The sequence below is a fragment of the Amphiura filiformis genome, chromosome 16 (genome assembly GCF_039555335.1).
Source record: "Amphiura filiformis chromosome 16, Afil_fr2py, whole genome shotgun sequence".
Classification (NCBI taxonomy): domain Eukaryota; kingdom Metazoa; phylum Echinodermata; class Ophiuroidea; order Amphilepidida; family Amphiuridae; genus Amphiura; species Amphiura filiformis.
In genome coordinates, this window is record NC_092643.1 from 26157418 (window position 1) to 26178610 (window position 21193).

General features: G+C 36.6%; 1 protein-coding gene across 1 annotated transcript in view; it reads right to left on the minus strand.

The window, feature by feature from the left end:
* The window catches only part of LOC140172527 (uncharacterized), an 87021-nt gene extending 66442 nt beyond the window's left edge, over nucleotides 1-20579 (minus strand). The window contains exons 1-7 of the mRNA XM_072195673.1: nucleotides 20532-20579; nucleotides 17295-17632; nucleotides 14447-14594; nucleotides 12209-12379; nucleotides 9820-9958; nucleotides 7285-7373; nucleotides 113-194 (exon numbers count right to left, since the gene is read on the minus strand). Of these exons, the coding sequence (XP_072051774.1) occupies nucleotides 113-194; nucleotides 7285-7373; nucleotides 9820-9958; nucleotides 12209-12379; nucleotides 14447-14594; nucleotides 17295-17632; nucleotides 20532-20579 (1015 nt within the window). The remainder of the gene's footprint in view (nucleotides 1-112; nucleotides 195-7284; nucleotides 7374-9819; nucleotides 9959-12208; nucleotides 12380-14446; nucleotides 14595-17294; nucleotides 17633-20531) is intronic.
* Between the last annotated feature and the right edge of the window lie 614 nt (nucleotides 20580-21193).

A 21193-nucleotide genomic window follows, 5' to 3' on the forward strand; every position in this document is an offset into this window, starting at 1 on the left:
CTCGTATGTGTGCATACATTCTCTGCCAGATAGGTTCCCATGTGCGATTTGATACTGCGACAAGTCACTACCAAACTCGAGATGAAACAAAGTACAGACAGTGATTTCTTACCTTGTAGTGGATGAGGTGGAATGCCATCAGTTACATCAGGTGGGGCATGCTCCATGGATTGCACATGCATAGATTCTATAACCTGCAACAAAATAGAATATTATAATATCATAAAACATGAAGAACAAAGAAATTAAGGTATTGCAGAATACTTTACATCCATAATATAGTGTCTGAGGCAAAAAAACATAAACAATGGGTGAAATGTAGCCGACTAGATTATTTAAAAATGTGTAATGCCACAGACATCAACAGAATGTATGATGATGGGATATTTCCGGAAGACCTGAGCAAATCAATCTTTATTGCTCTTCCCAAGAAACCTGGCGCTGTGGATTGTGAACAACACCGCATAATTAGCCTTATGAGCCATGTTACAAAGATAATTCTAAGAATCCTGTTACTCCGTGCAAGAAGTAGAATAAAACCTGAGATTGGTAAAGAGCAGTTCGGCTTTGTAGAAGATGCTGGTACCAGGAATGCGATTTATGTCTTGAGAATGATAACAGAGAGAGCGGTAGAGATGCAGAAGGATGTTTTCATGTGTTTCATTGACTACTCAAAAGCCTTTGACAAGGTGAGACATGATCAGCTTTTTGAAGATCTTGGTAAGCTAGACCTGCATGGAAAGGATCTACGACTGTTGCAGAACCTTTATTGGAGCCAAACAGCGTGCATAAGGGTGGATGGAGATTGTAGTGAATATACAAGCATTAAGAGAGGAGTCAGACAGGGATGTGTGATGTCACCAGATCTCTTTAATTATTACAGTGAGCTGATCCTAAGGGAGCTAGAAAAGGAAAATGGTCTCGGTATAAATGGACATAACATCACGAACATAAGATATGCAGATGACACTGTCCTATTAGCTGAGTCTGAGGAGGATCTGCAAAGGCTTCTTGATGTGGTGGTTCAGGAAAGTGAGAGGAAAGGTTTATCGTTAAATTGCAAGAAGGCAGAATGTATGGTGGTATCAAAGACTGAAAGCCCAACATGCATATTGAAGGTGAAAGATCAAAGAATTAAGCAAGTTTCCTCCTTCAACTACCTTGGCAGTCTAATCACAGAAGATGCCAGATGTATTAAGGAGGTTAAGAGAAGGATTGCACTGGCTAAGTCTGCGTTCTCAAAATTAGACAAGATCCTAAAAACAGTGCCCTCAGTATAGAGACCAGAATTGGTACTCAACTGCTATGTCATCCCTGTATTAATGGATGGAAGTGAAGCATGGTCAATAACAACAGACATTAAAAGAAGATTGGAGAGCTGCGAGATGTGGTTCTTTAGAAGAATGATGAAGATCCGTGGACTGATAAAGTGTCTAATGACAATGTCCTAAGTAGAGCAAATGTGAACAGGAAGCTGTTACGTGAAATCAGAGTTAAGCAGCTCAAATTCCTTGGTCATAACCTAGTATTGACAGGAAGAATAGAAGGAACAAGGAGCAGAGGCAGGAAGAGAGTGATGTGGTTATCAAATCTGAAAGACTGGCTAAAAGAAAGAGGAGCTGAACATAAAGCGACAGAGCTTCTGGAGATGGCTTATAACAGAGAATTGTGGCATGACATGATCGCCAACGTCTTAGGATATGGCACCTCGAGAGAGAGAGAGAATGCCACAGACACATGAATACCCTTTATAATTGGCTGTTGTCAAGTAGAACTTTCATTGTCGACAATCGTCAAGTATCAAGATCCGACGTCGGCAAGTTGTCGACAAATCGATACATCAATAAAGCCAAATATTAAGTTCAGAGACCATGTTATACGCCAAGGAAAAAAGAAACATTAACATATCTCAGGCTTAAAATAAGAAAAATATGAACTCTCTTCTGATACCAAAATCTCTCAAATGATAGGTATAGGAGGAGACAAGGTTGTCAATCAGGTCACCAAACTTTACTTCCCACCCCTTGTTGAGAAAAAATACCCAGATCTGACAAAACTCCCCTGTCTACTGTTTCAATTGTAGTCTTCTATGTACATTTCAGCCCTCGAATTAACCCAAGGCACCCATGGCATTTTGCTGTGGGTGCCCATCCCCACTGCCGTAATGCCCTCAAAATATGTCCTTTACCCAAGGCAGTCACTTGCCGTGCCCTCTAATGAAGTTGCCGTCGGTGCCCCAGCCCTGGCCCTTCATTATAAAATCATTTATCTATGTTTGTTTGTGTTTTCTTCACTTTTGAGAAAATGCCTCGGTGCCCTTCTCAAATTTTCAACAGTTGCCATGATGCCCTCTTGAAATATTACAAACTGTCGTGCTGCCTTGCCTTTTCAGTGAAAAACCAAGGAAATTTTCAAATTGCCCTAAAAAAGTTGCTGTGCCCCATCAGATCCTTAATTCGAGGGCTGGTACATTTTCCAAAATGCATTGTTATACAGTTTTCACATGATTTACCTGATAACACATAAATTAATCACCATCATTTTATAACAACCTAATTAACTGTGAAAATAATACTATAGGAACACAATATCCTTGTATACAATAGTGCACATTGTGAAACAATAAAAATTTATTAAAGTTATAATAATTAATATCACACTGCAAGCAAACAAAGACCAGACCTAAAACATTCTATAGCCATCTAAGGTAGAAGCTTATTATCCTCTTCAAAAATAAGATTATTGATTGGTGTTTGACTATCAAAATGAAATAGATGTCGCATACCTGCCAACATTGAAAACCTAGAAAACAGAGTACATGGCGAACGTAGGGCGCGAAGCGCCCGTAGTATCGCCTCTGACGGCGGGGGGTCCAGGGGCCCGCTGAAGGGCCCTTGGTGGGGTCCAGGGGCAAAGCCCCGGTGGGGGTTGAGGGGGCGAAGCCCCCCAAAGCTAGAGGGTTTCTACACTGTAAAAACCCTTATAAGCCCCTTCACATTAGACACATTTTATAGAAAAACAACAAGGTGAAAATGAAGCCCTAGGCTTTTATACACTTTGAGGAGGGATTTATACTCCATATCTAGCAACAATTTCAACACATATTTGATGACTACAAGCATTGAATAAAATGTGAAAAAACATTCTGGGACCTGTTTTTAAAAGTTTGAAAATATGCTTCCTTCACACAGAAAATGTGCTTTTAAAAATGCAGTTTCCTATACTTTTGTACATAACGATCATTCGTTGAAGCGATTTTTTGGCTTTATAACAAGGCCTACGTGACTGATAGGACATTGATATGATGCACAATACAAAGGAGAAATTTTTTTTTTTTAATCCATTTTTTCTTAATTTTTTCAAAGTTTTTGGCAACTTGAGAACCTGTAGACCTATTCTGAAGGGTGCATTTGAGGAGGTATTTATACTCCATATCTGGCAACAATTTCAACACATATTTGATGACTGCAACCTTTGAAAAAATGTGAAAAAACATTCTTGGACTTGTTTTTACAAGTTTGAAAAATATGCTTCCTTCACATAGAAAATGTGCTTTTAAAAATGCAGTTTCCTATACTTTTGTACATAACGATCATTTGTTGAAGCGATTTTTTGGCTTTATAACAGGGCCTACGTGACTGATAGGACACTGATATGATGCACAATACAAAGTTAAAAAAAAAAAAAAAAAAAATTTAACAAAAAACATGTCAAAGTTTTTGTTGTCTTTGGAGAAACACTAGACGTATTCTGAAGTGCTAGGATCATTCACAGATGATTTGAAAAAAAAATTGGAAAACATTACAAAAAAATTACAGTTTGTTATCTTTATTATGCAAACCACTAACTAATGTTTATCTCTTCATCTATCACAATATTATACATGCATTGGTTTTCCATGCATTTTATAATATGTGCTAGATGAAGAGGTAAACATTAGTTAGGTAAGCTGACAATATTATTTATAAAGCATACCCAGTCGCACTGCAGTTTTTAGCGGGATCCCGCAAATGGGGCGTACCTCGTCCAATTTTTTCACACTTCTGTAAGTAGCAATTAGCACCTCTTGAGTTTTCCGATAAAATCAATGGTCACTGATAGTAGTGGCACCAGTCGCGGTACACCGCAGTACGACGGACTTCTGCACTAGTACACATTGAATAAACAATGTTCATTGTTTACTCTGGTTTAAATCATGGGTCAATATAACTATAAACAGATTCTAGGGAGTGTTTGTGAATGTGTGATAATGGATGAATATAACTGTTTACTGTTACAGTATTAACCAGTTATTGTTGATGGTATCGGTAGCTAGTGATTTTTGCTTTACGGGCGGCACTAGTATTGTGTTAGCATGGTGCTGTGTGCGATGTATTAAATTCGTGTTTGATCTCTGTTTTGGCATGTTTGGGGGTTTATAAGATATGTCCGAAAGTTGGGTTTGATACTTTGATTTACCGATTGTATTAATACTACTAATACCGCTGCACGTCGATCTTTTTTACGGGTAAGGCTTATACAGATACAATCTACAATTCTTCATGTCAACGTTTCACAAAAAAAAAGAAACACACAGGATGTCATTTCCTCATAGGCCTATTTTGTTGAACGGATCACCGTCATTCCTCTCATACCGGGGTTGGGAGGGGGGGGTAGGCGATCTTCAACCACAAGAAGCAATTAGCACCTCTTGAGTTTTCCGATAAAATCAATGGTCACTACTGGTAGTGGCACCAGTCGCGGTACACCGCAGTACGACGGATTTCTGCACTAGCAGAGATATCTGCCAGCCCAGACCTGGCCCTTGGTCCGATTAATATCTTGGAGTTTCACTACCAGGTGCTTCATAAAACAACTCTACATGATCATCGGAAAAAACATGTTGAAATTTTGAAAACATGTCTCCGAGAACGCGAGAATATGTAGCGGGCTATTTACTTCCTTGCCATCTAGGCCAATAATTTAGTAGCCCACCATGCCAACAGTTGATTATATTATGTAATATTATTGACTTGTGGCTGCCAAATCCAATGTGTGAACTGCCAAATCCCATGTAATTGATTTAATCTGGCAATTAGGATAGAGTTGTAAACGCGGCTGCCAAATCCAATGTGTGAACTGCCAAATCCCATGTAATTGATTTAATCTCGCAATTAGGATAGAGTTGTAAACACGGTCCCGTTCCCGGTCAATCGAGAACAATTCACACACTTCAGTAGTAAACAGAATTAACAGATTAGCTCATTATACCATTGAATGCTCAAACAATGTTAATTGGGGCGGCGATTCAATCAGGAGGTGTATCGGCGATCAGATCATGATAACCTACGAAATGGATAATTTGAAAAATACTGGAAACAAGGACTATAATTATTTTTATTAATGAAGCTTGGTTGATCATATACATGAAATTGATACGACTCGATTAAAAAAGTAAGACTTTGAAGCATGTTTTAGATCGCCCAATGTCCTCATTTATCATGTAAAGGGGGAAACCCCGACTCTGTGCGAACCGTTTTTCAAATATACTAATTACACATTTTTAATAAGTACATTTTAAGGAGTTTAAGCGCATATAAAATTATATAAAAATCAGATTTGTTCTCTCTTGGAAAGATTTATTATAAATATGGACTATACTTTTCAGCATAACTTCTGATTCTGATATCGTAGAAAAAAAATATGCAGGGCATGCTTGCACCCTCCTGTCTAGAAATACCGCGAAATTGGGAAAGATTGTCCTTTCGCACGTGTAGTGGGGTGTATGAGAACATGAGGCGATTGTGCAGATTTTTTAATGCGGAAAAGGGGATTGCCGTGTATTGCATGCGACGAGCGACTAATGTTTTCAGGACAGTTATCTGAAGTTTTCGCTTTTTAAAAGCAGTTCTATATATAACCCATGTAACATTACCATGAGGAATGTTATAATTATGTTACTATTAGGTTCATTTATTGGTGTGTTGAAATCGAAAACCTTTCTAGGTTATACCCAGGGTCTATGGTTAAACCATTTTTACCAATTTACCAGCGATTTTAAAATGAGTCCTATTTTCAGGGTCATTTTTTAATAAAGAAATCAGTAGTCCAGAATGGCTCCCAATCGGCTTTCAAAAAGCTATTACCCAAAAGCTTCAACCCCGCCAGGCCATTACCCCTACCAGTTATATGTTAATTAACAATATAAACATGATTTAAGATAAGAGTTTCAAATCAGTGACTTTAGGTAGGCCTATGTAAATAGATCGGTGCTGGAAGCTTACCGCGGTAGGCTTCGTATTGAGTTGATGCGATGGTGTTTATTGATCAGTCTCACACTTTTCAGTGATAAAACAGATTAGCTGATAACAACTAATTGTGTCGGCGGCCTGCGGTATAAAAAACAATGGATGCGGCGCGTCCGTTCTACTGCAGGAAACCTTATAAATAATATTGTCAGCTTACCTTAGTGGTTTGCATATTAAGGATAACAAACTGTAATTTTTTTGTAATTTTTTCTAATTGTTTTCAAATTAACTGTGAATGATCCTAGCACTTCAGAATAGGTCCAGTGGTTCTCCATAGTCGCCGAAAACTTTGGAAAAGAAATTTAAAAAAATTATTTAAAAAAAAAAAAAAAAATTTTTTTTTTTAAATTTTTTTTCAGAAAATCGGAGTACTCCGATTTTCGGGGTTTAAAACTCGAAATCGGAGTAACTCCGCGAAAATCGGAGTAGTTGGCAGGTATGATGTCACGCCAGCTAGAGGTACCAATGAATACGACCATCATGCACATTTTACACTGTAACTCAGAATACAATTTAGGGAATTTACGGCTCATTTGTGCTGTACAGTCACATATAATGAAATGGGTATGATACAATAATAGAAAATAATTAAGGAATTTGGAATATATTTGACTTGTAAAATCAAACTTCTACATCTGACATCAATGGGTTAGGTGTCATTTTTAAGCACAAAAGTAAATCTTGCACTTGCTTCAGAAATTTAAAATTTTATTTTTGCCAACAACTGTCTGGTCTCAATGCGATTGGTAGAATACAATGTAGGCCTAATAAATAAATATGTGACTCTCCCAAAAACACTAGAGTACTTTGAAGGAGGATGATCATAGACAGTCAAAGAATTCTTGAGGATCGGCATACTCGAGAATTTCATCAATCCCCAACTATATAAAATATTATAGGGAAAAATAGGAACATTTTTAAAAATATAGGAAATATAGGGTCACTTGAAATTTTCAACTTCTACAGTATAACAAACGTACAAAAAAATTTTACTTACCGGCTCAACTACAGGAGACCTGTAAGAACTGGACTCTTCCATTCGACTCACAGGGGAGATACGATCTTCTGTCACAGGTGTCCTACGATCTAGAAAATTAATATATGAATAGATTAGAAAATTATTTTCTTTCAATTTTAATTTTTTTTAAATATTAAGTTTTGTAAAGATTTTTTTTAAACAAGCATGATTTTTCTCTTTTAAAGGTTGTAGTGTCTAAAACTGACATTTTTAGTTTTGTCGATAATCATAAAATGTAAAAGCCTACACACATGTGACACGATCAAGGAAATGAGTCGGATGTCGCTAATATTGATTTTGAGATATTGGCAAAGAAAGTGTTAAAATTCTTTTGTTTTATATTGTTTTCAGCGATTGATAAACTGGTGTAACTTTGCAAAGAAAAGTCGTATCAACATGGAGTTTTTCAGTTAAATGTCCTCTTTAGAATCATATGTAAAACTCATTTTCGACCAGGGTCGACATGTGACTCATTCCTCTCGATCATGTCACATATGACATATGGCATAATTGATTAACCTCAATATCGCAATGGTTTTGTGCAAGATCAAAGTTGAACATTATTTCACTTGATCTGATAAAATAACTCATTACAAGGTGACCTTTTTTAATGGAATACAAATCAAAACACTGACTGGTAGGACAAACTAATTGACTACACCTCAACCTTTCGACTGCACTACTTTATAACAGAAAATGATGTTTTTGCAAATTGATTTTGATTGTCATTTCAAAGACTAGATCATTAGTACATTATTGGGTCTATTTTGTGGTCAAATTTGGTATATCTTCGTGATTCCCTTCAACCTAGTTTCAACCCGATCCCTTTAAGATGGTGACCTGATCGACAGCCTCATCCCCCCACTTTTTCCTATCAAATGGAGATTTTGGCATCAGAAGAAAGCTCATATTTTTCTCATGATCCCAGTGAATTTTTAGGCCTATAATATATTCCATTTAGATGTTATGAATGATAAAGTGATAGCCTTATCCACAATGGTGGTATACTACACATACCATTGGGCCGTTCTGAAACATGTTTTACTTCTAATATCAAAACGGTTAGAACAATTTACAAGTACTTGGGAATCGCATTGTTTTATACAGGCCTTAATTTGAGGTACAAAACACAATACTAAAAAAATCTGACTTTATCCCTGAAGTTTACGGAACTTTATATCCTTAACTGTATCAACATTCTAGTGGTATTTTCCTGTCTAAACAATGTCTTCTCACCCTGGGAAAAATTTAAATCTAGACAATAAATGTTGTCTGCACAATAAATGTTATCTACACAATAAATGTTGTCTACACAATAAATATTGTCTGCACAATATATATTGCAAATGTAGAGACTAAAGGGCAAATAGTGCTACCTTATATTAAGGGAACGTCTGAGGCCCTCAGAAGAACTTTCAGTAACTACGGTGTCAGGGTTTGTTTCAAACCAACTCAAACCCTTAAACAGTTACTTGTGTCACCAAAAGACAAGACTGAAAAAGAGGACATAGTGGGACCAGTGTATTTTATCCCTTGTCAGGGAAAAACACTTAAAGGCCAGTGCTCGGAATCATATATTGGTGAAACAGAACGATCCTTGAAAGCCAGATTCCTTGAGCACCGTCGTCCAAGTTCCAGCTCGTCAGAAGTCTCCAAACACATCCACATCGAATCCCCGGGGCACCAAGTTGACTTGGAGCAAGTTAAGATCCTCGACCGGGAACCTAAGTATTTCGAAAGGGGCGTCAAGGAGACCATCTACATTAGAGTCAACCAACCTTCACTTAACCGTGACAGGGGCCAATACCAGCTACCAAGAGTCTACGACCAAGTGTTGGGGTCAAGTGTCCAAAAGGTCATTGATCCCAAACTTGGGTTGCCAGTTTCCAAGGTCGAAGTTACAACCGAAATTTGAGGTACGTCTAATCTTGTGTTGAGATCAAAAGTTTAAAATCATAAATTATGTCTGGAATTGGTTTTGGACAAAACTAAATGTTCTGTATATTGAACATAGTAATATAAGTTTATAACCAGTTAAAATAGGTTACACTTTTGTACTTTGTCAGCCCCAAAATAGACCAACAATTAAGGATTTCACTTTTCGCTTTCTGTAAAGAAAATTCTTTACTTACGCTAAAAGAACATAATGTTCTACGGGTGAGGGGAGGGAAATCTTTCGAAAAGTCAGTTGGTGGATATTTTTTTCCCTTGGAAGAAGCTAAATGACCCCAAAAAATCACAAAAAGCTTGAAAAATCTAAACAATGCGAACACATTTTGAAAATTTTTCTGAATTTTTTTCAAAACAATTTAGTCAGAATCAATTCACAATTCAGCTAAAAATCTGCTGTTTTACTTTGTACATGTATATTGCTGAAAAAAATTAAAGTCCCCAAAATCTGTGTCAGTAATGTGCCAGTAGAGCAAGGTGGTTTGGGTGGTTTTTTTGGTCACCTTATGGAGGTTTGCACTTGTGTGTAAGCCATTATGAATAAAGACACAGGTTAACCATTACCTGATTTATTTCCTTTCTTCTTATCCTTCTTTCTTTTCCATGGTGGAGGTGGTGTTATAAGATCAGAGAAATCATCTATTTGACTTGATACACCAGTAAGGCTGCTGCTGGGTGACTGGCTGGACCCTGGACGAGTAGGCTATAAATTGTAATTCATTTGAAATAATTAGTCAATAAGTCACATGATATGAAAACCACTTACTCAAAAAAAATGTTTTATACCATCAGAAACCTAGAATCTTGGAATAAAGTAGTTGGAACACTTGGCACACGTATACCAAACATGACATCTACAACAATGATTTACTCTTTCCCTCTCCCCATCAATCAATGTTTAAAAAAAAGTGCAGTGATTTATAGTGCGCTATGCACAGGCACAACGCCTAGACATTGATCCACAAGCCAGCAGCACACTTTACAGGTTGTCGCTGACCACTACGGCCCCACATCATTCCAAAAACCATTAAACAACAAATCAGGGACTTTGCTGCTTCAAGAGCGCACACCCTAGACATTCCACAAATAACATTCGCAACCAGGATCAGCTCCCCGAGTTTCGTACGGGTTACAACGAGACAAATTAGCAGTAAGTTCCTTGTCAAACTAACTCAATTTTTTCCACAAGAGCGTACTTAGGCACCGCCAGGGTTCGAACCTGCAACCTCTCGCACCATAGTCGAACGCCTTAACGATTGAGCTAACTTGACTGCACTTTCATGATGTTGGAACACATCATGAAAAGGCTGAAGACATTAACATTTCTCAACATTGCACGGGGGAGAGGGGTGACAGTTTTCTGTTTTTTACATGCAAGCATTCCAAGATTCTAGGACTACATGATATTTGAGCGCATTTGGTCGTGTGTCTTGAGCTCGCCATCAAAAAAAAGGTGGCGACGTTACATTTTGCCAAAGTCGACTCAAAACAAATGATGATATCTCTGTCAAGCAAGAAGGTATTGTCATGCTTGTGGTCTCATTTTATTGCTAAATAAAATGCACTTTCAGTCCTGTAAAAAGAAATACTTTAGCTTTTTTAATACTGACACTGTGCTTCATAGAATTCAGAATGGGCAGGGTGGCGGTGGTGGGGGATGTGGTACACACAAACTCTATGGGATTGGTATTTTTAGTGCGTAATCTGCTTCTGTAAAGGCTGTAAATTGGATTTGGACTCTATTTAGCATCTAAAACACTCATGGCCTTACAGCTAAACAATTCTACTAATTGTTTTTAATAATTTATGATTGGTTTAGTCTAGAAAATACCCAGAAAATACAAACTTTTCCATACAAAACTACCCGTTGTCATATTAAACACTGTAGTAAGTAATGCAGATGTCTTCAAAATCTAAAAGTTACTGTAAAATTTTAATTACTTATCCTATCATAGTCAAAGTATAGATTTTCTGAAGGAAATTTGACGAGGAATCTAAATATGGACATATTTTTTCTGTATGGGTTAGGGGGAAAATGTTTAGGTTCAAAATATGTTGAATTGTAAAAAAATCTAACATACTTTGGGACACCCTATATTCCTAGATTATCAAACAGCTGTGATTTTGGTTTCTTCCAAAGTCAGTTGGCTCTACATATCCTCTAACCAAATGAATGTTGTTTACTTCCAGTTTATTACTGTAAGTTGGTAATAAGCAATGCATTGAGTGACCCATTTTTATCAAAATCTTTTTATTCCACCCTGTATAACTTGCAGGTCACCCTGTATAATGAGTTGAAATGTATATATTTGAATTGCTTATGCCTTCAGCTTTCCAAAAATGTATACTTTTGCTAGTTTAGGGTTGATGATTGTCGAGATAATCTAATTAGAAACCCGGTTGGTGTAAAAATTCATAATATTTGTCATGTAACGCTAAGGGTGGCGAGGTCAGGACACACGGCCATAACCTTTCTTGCAGATTCAGATGTTTGACAAAGACATTGTTCAATTTGCATTTTCTGTTTGTTGACAGACAGAAAATACAACACAGTGGTGTATGGGGAACTGCAGTAACTCATAAATGCAATGTTTGAAGCAACTAAAATTGTGGAAGCTTTTTTCGTGGATCATCGAACCATACACTCAAAAGAGAATAGTAGAATCACGAAATGTCACAAGTGGTCTGTCAAAATTGCGAATTCCTCTTTTTTGACAGGATTTGAATTGTCAATATTTTGACAGTTTGCAATGTCCACTATTTTACAATTTTGACAATTTTTAAATTGTCAATTTAAATTTTTAAATTTTCATGTTGAAACATGATGACAAAATCTGCCAAAAAAAAAGCTGACAATTTACAGAGTGTCAAATTTTCATAACTTTTGACAATTCTTGTCAAATGTTTCACTATAGCAAACTTCTTTACTAAAATTTGTATATCAATGTCATACCTCTTTGTCAGCTTTCCTGGGCTGTGCATACACATCAGTTTTCTTTGGTTCTGGTGTCTGCCGACCATTCGTCAGAATCTTCATGTCGGTTCTTGGTGCTAGGTATATGTGGTCTGAAGTTTTACGCATTTTAGGTGAGGTTGGAGATGTCTCTCTGGATCCTGATGTATCCTGGGATGCAAAATGACAAATAAGAATGGGTAATGTAAAGTGTGCTGAGACCTTGTGGGTTTGTCAAAGCACAAGGTAAATCTTTAAAGGTTTAACATTTGTAAAATAAAATGAAACAATAAAAGAAAACATATGAAATACTAACAAACATTTTACAAGAGCTTAGTGCAATAAAGGGCTATCTGCATTTTTGCCAATTGAGGTTTTTGGTAACAAAATATTCTGGAGAACACTGGGAATATTCTGGACACAGAGGGCTATCTGCATTTGTATTTAAATGACATGGATTTCAAAATCAGACTTCCTGAGCAAAAGTGGCATTTTGTTTAGTGCAACAAAGGGCTATCTGCAAAGCTTCCAAGTTTTTATATGTATGCAACACAGGGGTCTCTGGTGTTTAGATGAACAAATTGCTATCTGCATCTGGGGTATCTGCAGATGTTTTTGCTCATATCTCGAAACGCCAAATTTGTAGACAGCCCTTTGCTGCACTAAGCCCTCAATTATTAGAGTGGATATTCATACGTAGTGGTAGTTAAAGTTAAAACTTTAATTCCCTCAATTATTGTTTAATTGAATGATGGAGATATAGTTTAGAACTAGTTTGGAGCTGCCAATAGTGGTGGGTTATGGGGTACTACACCCCTCGATAAATTTATTGCCTATTTTGCGTTTTTCTCAAAACTAATAACACAGTGGTAACAAAAATTACGTATATTATAGGGGCAAGGAATCCAATTACTACACTGAAATTCCAGTGACCCAAGACAAGTGGTTTGTTATTTATGATAAGAAATAAGGTACAGCTAGCATGTACCTTATTTCCTATCATATATACTAAACCACTTGTCTTGGGTCACTGAAATTTCAGTGTAGTAATTGGATTCCTTGCCCCTATAATATACATAACTTTTGATTACCAGTGTGTTATTATTTTTGGGAAAAATGCAAAAATAGTCACAAATTTACCACAGGGGTGTAGTACCCCCTTAAGGAATCCTGATGTTTCAAATTTCTTAGGAAACAGGCTTATTTGATGCAGTATGATCTCCTGAGCATTTTGACACTATTTTCATCCAAATCGACCAAAAAATGAGTTGGTGCCAACCAAAACAAGTATTTGGACAGGGGGGTCTGTGGGGGTCTGAAAATCAATATTTTTGACAAAAATCATTATTATATGCCTAATTCTGTTACAGTTGGTGCTGTTTTGTATGTAATTGATGTCTAGAATTCCATTTATGAAAGTTGCATAAAAAATTGGAGTTGTCATTTTCTTAAAATGGCTGTTTTACATCCAAATAGGAAGAAAATGAAACATCACCATTTTTGAAAGGCTGATTAACCTAACCCTACTGCCAATGGCAAAATGTAAATACAAAAATCCGATTGATGTGCTAACTTACACTCGGGCTGGGAAATAAGAAGCGCCAGACCAGGGGCTACTTTGTAATAAAAATTCCTTTAAAAGGAATAGGGCGAGCAAATTAATTGTCAAGATAAAGGTGTAGTTCCATATTGATAAGTCAAAGTAAAATAAAAAACATGTTTCACGTCCAGATTTTTGGGAAAAAAAAAAAGGAGGAGGGGCCTTTTTATTTTGTATCGCAGAATCGATGTAAATACCCATATTTAGAGCTATTTTAGCGTGCACAATAATGCCTGCAAAAAGGAGGAGGCCTCTTTTTATTTGTTGTTCTGAGGGGTAGGCCCCTCTAATGATCTCAAAAAGCCCCCGGTTCACGGTGTTTTACAGGGAACCAGGGGCTATTTACAATGAACCAGGAGCTATTCAATGCATGAGAAAATTTGTTGTGTACATTTTGATACCTCACCAAAGCCCTTGTTACCAGGCACTAAATTTGGGCTGATCACAACCCTGCACTAAACGACTGGTTTCCAATTGGCACTTTTTTAATACTTTGGCATTAAAAAAGCATCGAAAAAGCTTCATATTATAAAATTAGATGGCTTATTTTCATGTGATACAAAAATTTGTCATAAAAATACCGAACTCGCCTTTAGCTCGGTAAACAAACAAATAAACAAACAAACAAATGTACTTACAAGGTGGGGTACATGATCATCCTCATGCTCACTACCGGTCATGGAATCAGAATCACTAACTCTTGCATCCGGAGGTGGTGTGTCCAAACGGGCTCTGTTAGAGATGGTGTTACGGTCATTCTGTCTACGTAAGGGAACTGTGCTATACCTGCAAGTATGAATTATATAATTAAGAGTGTATTCAGGAATAATCAGATTATAGTTAGCTGATTTGCTCAAGTTTTTATTGGCTCTCCTGACACTACATAGTCTACATGTAGCTCGGGGTCTTTCCCTGTCTCTGGAGCAGCCACTTTTAAGTACAATTTAAAAATACATGGTATATGCACATGTACATGTAGTCAGTACAAGATTATCTCTATGTTGGAAACATGCTGTTAAAATAAAAGCGACCCTGACAACAACCCATACTATACCTCTAACTAATCAGTCTACATGAAGGTGAAACCCTTATTATTTTATGTTTTCACATTTCCCTCATAATTACCACAACCAAATTGTACAAAACTTAATCCTACAAGTACATTATGTGTGGCATGCACTTGTATCAATTGGTAAACTAAGATTTAAGGGCTGTACATACTAAATTAATTATAAGCCAAATAACCATTTAGGGACAGCCATGTATTTAGCAAATGCTGTGATGCTATATATGCTGTGCAAAGAGTATTCTGAGATATACCCGAGATGATACTCATGCATACAGATTATATAGTATACGAGGGGGTATCAAAAAGTTTTAGAAATCGCCCAGAAGTGAAAGCCCTATATCACTGAAAGTTTGTCAGTGCAATCACTGGTCCTTATGTACACTATGATGCAAAAATGGTCTCATTAGAATGTTTACTTTTTTTACAGGCGCTAGATGTCAGTACCTGCCTATGTAACCGCATAACCAGCAAAATGGATAAAATTGAGGCATGTATCATGATTAAGTTCCATTTTAAGGGTTACAGTGCCCAAAAAATCTGTGATGAAATAAAATTCATTTCCCAAAAAGCAACAGTGACAATATCACAATCACCACCGAAGATAACTTTCATTTCATCATCGATTTTCTAGGCACTGCAACCCTTCAAATGCAGGATCTTAATAACGCTGCTTGTCTGAATTTTCTCAATCTTGCAGTTTATGCGCAGTAACTGGGGCAGCAGGTTATTAGCATCTAGCGTCGCCTGTAAAAAAAGTGAACATACTTATGAGACCATTTTTGCACCATAGTGTACATAAGGACCAGTGATTGCACTGACAAAATTTCATTGATATAGCTCTTTCACTTCTGGACGATTTCTAAAACTTTTTGATACCCCCTCGTAATAGTACTGTCCACCAGTTAAATTCAAATTGATACCAATTTGGGCACATTTTCTAAATAAGGATCTGGTATGATCACACGTCACTACATAGAAGAAAGCAAGTTCTATCATTTCAGTCTTTGTAAAGTATCAAACTAAATCTTCTGCACCTATTTCTCCCAAGTTTCTACTCATTCCTTGAAAATGACACCAACCTGTCCCAAAATTGTGACAATCTTGAAAAGGGAGCTCTATAACAAAAACATCTGTATGAATTAGTGATGTGGTCGGCACCGCTTTTTATTGTCGACATGTCGATATAATTCGTATACCGACGTCGACAGTGTGTCGACATAAAAGCAATTCTAAAAATAAAAAAAATTTTTTAAATTTTCAAAAAATATTTTTGGCCAGAAAATCAAGTTATAGGCCCAAACTGACTTGTTATTCAAGGTTGGAAACCAGAGAAATACTGCTACTCAGAAAGAAAAAAAAAAAAAGCCAATTTTTTTTACAAATTTGGAAAAAGTTGTACATTTTAATTACTTTTGTTTCTATTGAACAGCTAGCAATGCATACTAATTCAATGTGTCCCTGACTGTTCAATAGAAGCAAAGGTAATCAAAATGTTCAAGTTCATCCAACTTTGTAAAAAAAAATTGGCATTTTTTTTTTTTTTTAGTAGCAGTATTTCTCTGGTTTCCAACCTTGAATAACAAGTCAGTTTGGGCCTATAACTTGCTTTTCTGGCCAAAAATATTTTTTGAAAACTAAAAAAAAAAAAAAAAAAAAAAAAAAAAATAATTTTTTTTTGTCGACATGATTTTTTGATGTCGATATGTCGGCATACGTGCCGACGTCGACATTATGTCGACATAAGGCATGTCGACCACATCACTAGTATGAATAAAGGTAAAGTGAATTCAGCATGATACATACCGGTACATTTAGAGTTAGATTAAATTCTGCATTATATTTATAAAAGATAGAATTGCTCTCATTTAAAAATGACTACAAATTGGATAGAATTTTATCACACAATGCAAAACACATGTTAAGCCTTACCAAACATGTTTCCATGAAGCTGATGAAGGACATGGATTCAGATATAAAACGAGAGCATAACTGAGTTTATAAAAGTTTTTGGCTTTGAATCATTAGCGCCAATCCGGCTTGAAATGTGTGGGGGGCTATAGGCCTGAATTGTCCAAAAGTGGCTGAAAAGTTCAATGGGTCATTTTGCCAAAAGGTAGGGGGACATGTCCTCCCTGTTCCCCCCCCCCCCCCGAGATTGACGCCCATGCTTTGAATAGAAATAAGTTACATCCATTGCCATTACAGGGTTCGATTTAACTGGTGTCGTGGAGCAAAATGCTCCCCATTTTGGACAACCTGCTACACAAATTTCAGCTTGTGTAGCAATTTTTTACAATGTAAACGTATGCTAATATTACAAGAACATCGCCTAAATAAGGTTTTCGCTAAAAATTGTTACGCAAATTTTTCAAAGTAAATGGAACCAAATACATGTAGACATAGTATTCACAACTTACGGATCATCCAGGTGGTCTTCTTCCTCCTCCTCTTCCTCCTCCTCCTCCTCACTATCATCATAATCATACATACTACTCCTTGCCATACTATTAGCCACACTAGCATTCCCTGCTACTTGAACAGGTGATGAGCCATCTTCATCCTCATCATGCCGCGTCGATCTCAGCGTACTCTCGGGAGATGGTGTAGCGATGACGCGTCCCACTAGGGTTGAGTTGAGCAAGGCGGAGGCAAGCGCTGATGGGTTTTTCTCTTCGGGAGCTTCTTTTGGTGGTTCTGGTGAGCGAGGAACAGCAGTAAATATTGCCCGTGGGAACAATGCTGAACCGATGCGAGACTGTTTAATTAATGAAAATAATAGAAAGAGATGCTGTGAAGATTATCATTCATCCAGGTCTATAAATTTGAGATAAGTCAGTCCAGTAGTTCAGATTATAATTCATAGTAGACGTAGTGTAGTCAAACAGAAATGCTGTTTTGTTTTTAAAATAATAATAGCTGAATCTTTTTTGATGATAGTCAATCTTTGACAAGATGTAACTTTGCTACGGAAAGTGCTATGACAAAAGGTTTTCAGTTTTGGCTTTTTTACTCAAGGGCTTTAATTTGATACATAAAATGATGCAGTTTGATGGCAAATTTGAATTCACCTGGCATACCTAAATGTAGGTATGCTAGGTGAATTCAAATTTGCCATCAAACTGCATCATTTTACATATCAAATTAAAGCCCTCCAGTTAAAACTCTCTTCTGAGTATTTTGGAGGATCACCAACCAAAAAGAAAGCCAAAACTGAATTAACATTTTTGTCATGTAGCATTTTCCGTAACAAAGTTACATCTTGTCAAAGATTGACTATCATCAAAAAGATTCCTCTAGCCAAATTCCCCAAAACGGCATTTAGGGGTGTTTCTAGATCTTAGTTAGGGATAGGGATGTTCATAAAATTTTGAAGTTCAATATTTTTAGCTGAAAGTTCTTTCATTTGAAAGAGAATTAAATTACCTAAACAATAAGGGGTCAATCATGTTTCTAGTGCATATACTTTTGAAGTTACAGACAAAAATAGTGTCACCAAATTGCCCAAAATTTTGTGTGTGAAATTGTGACAGCAGGCACATACATGTACAATGCACACTACTGTATGTGACCCCAGATGACCTCCTATTCTTTACTGTAAGAAAGCTGTTTTGGATGGTCTCGATTTACACACAAATTGCTTTTGAGCTAAATCGAGCGTCGACTTGGTGGAACATGGATTGCACTATGTGATAGTTTATGAATCCAGTATCATGCCAGTACCAACATAAGGCTAATGAAAGTCGATTCCCAGTTTCCCGTTACCCTACTCCGCTCAAAACAATTTGCTGGCCAAATATTTCATTATTTTGAATAAAATGTTGATTTCTAACAAACTTAAACACACAAATAAATAATTGTGGTTTTAAATATATCATAAATCTCTTTCTGTTGATTTTCAGGGATTTTCTTTGCAGTAGGAGCATGGTATGGTTAATAATGAATTAATAATGAATACCTACTCAATTCTCTGTCCCGCACTTTTTGATCTGCTCTGATCTCATCCCGTAAAAAATATTGTGAAACTTTTGATAATAGTTGTACAATCACCTTTATGTGGTTGTAAACTACATCTGTAAACTACAAACTGTGATTTATCACATGTATACATGGGTAGTTATTGGTTTACACCTGTAACAGATGCAGTAATGAAATGGTATGAAATAATGAATAATGAATAATGAAATGGTCACCTACACAGTCATGAAAAATTATGTAACGGGAAACTGGGAATTGACTTTCATTAGCCTAAGTCAACATCACTTAGGTTTTGGTTGTCAAAATTAATTTTTAGTGATTTTCTCCATTGAGCCCCACAGTAAAGCCATTTTTGGACCGTACATGCACATTCCACTTCCCTATGGACGAATAGCGCCACCTATAGTGTGTGATGTGAGCTAGCCTATCTTAGTATGGCGATAGCAGCTTTTTTTAATGGAACTGCTATCAAAATCCCTCTAAAATTCCATGTGCGACTTGATTATCACCTTAAAAAATCATATATTTGGGTCAAGTGAAGTATAGAAAACATATTTATGTAGGTTTCCTTCACCGACCTATTCTCGAAAAAAAATCTAATTTCTATGTAAATATGCCCCGAAATATGCATTGTGTTTGAGCCCCGGTTTCAGCGAATTTCGCTGACTAGCAAATGTGTTAACTAAGGTTTGCCTGGGATACCTACTAAATGTTATTGAACTCATGAACTGGTTTAAATCAATTTTCATTCATGTTCATAATTGCATGATTGTTATATTTGTGAGTACATTACAACCTGATGACTTTGACTAGTCACGATTATCGCACTTTCAGTTTCCCACGCGTTTGAACGGGAATTGGATTGCGTACTTTTTCGATGTCTAGTGAGCAAATTTCTTCAATATTTTGAGAAAATGATGTCAAATTTTCTATTCTATATTGTTTGGTAATAATGTCTTTTTGCCAATAGTATGTTTAAAGTTGTAATTTTGTGTTTTTGATCGCAAAGATCGGATATTTTCGCTCCGATTCAATTCTGAACCCTTCGCAAGGGTGCCGATTTCGCAGAACTTTGACGATAATTTTGCCTTTTGGACACTAAAATGCATTCGATCCTTAATTTTGTTTCAACCGAGTCTTAAATTAGCAAGCACATTAAGGTTGGTACCACTTTTATATACATTGATCAAATTTTAAAGATTTTTTTCAAGTTTCTAACCGCAAGAATCGTTAAGTGTGTATTTCCCATTGACATCCAAAATGGGAAATACGAGTCTGATGGACATAGGAACGGCGTCCATGAGACTCAGCGAGTCTAACTTTGACCATGTTTGTGAAGTTTAAGCTTTGGTACATGCTATTAACCTACATTATCAATTAATAGTGAGTGCTTTATACTCATGTACTGTGTAGTGTATGTCATTATGATGTGGAATTTGACCCCTTCGAATTCACACGTTCAACTTAAATTGGCATGGCAACGTTTACACACGTACGTCCACACACAGTGCTTCGTACCATTTAGCTTCATCATAAACATCAGCAAGTAAGTCACACTATATCAATTCTACAAACGGGATAAAATTCCTATATCATTTAAAATACTCCAGACCTTGTACAGAGACACTGTATAATGATAAATCACACAATACTACAGCGAATTTGCTTTATTTACGTACCATCGATTGCTTGCTCTTCTTCTTCTTCTTCTCCTTCTTGCCAGCCATTTTGAAAAATATGCCAATCGCGCATGCGTATTGGATTCGAGGGATTCCCTTAATTCTGGAAACGAGGCTAGGGAATCCCCAATTACACCAAAATAAACAAACAAACAAAGGGGCGTGACCGGACTCTCGTAATTTTGCATTGTACATCATGTTGGTCTACATTTATATTTCAATGTTTTTTAGGTAGGCTATATAACGAGGTTCAACGACCAAACCAATTTCACTCATAGGCTGTAGATTTCGTAGATTTTAGTATAAAGCACTGAAAAGCAGATGATTTTATTAAAAACAAGCAATATATTTTGGACAATGTGACAATGTCAGACGTTTCATTTTGTCCATCATCATCATGCATGTCAGATAGCTATTTACCTTTTTCTAGTGTCTGTGCTGTAACCCTCTGCAAATAATTAATGTTATGATATGATTACCAAAACATCTGTTCATATAAGATAATACCCTAAATCAAGAAACATATGGAACCTCCAACTCCCGATCAATTATAATAATATAATTGGTTAATAATAATACTTCTACTTGATGATGATGTTGTTGTTGATGCTGCTGCTGCTGCTGCTGCTGCTGCTGCTGATGATGATGATGGTGATGATGAT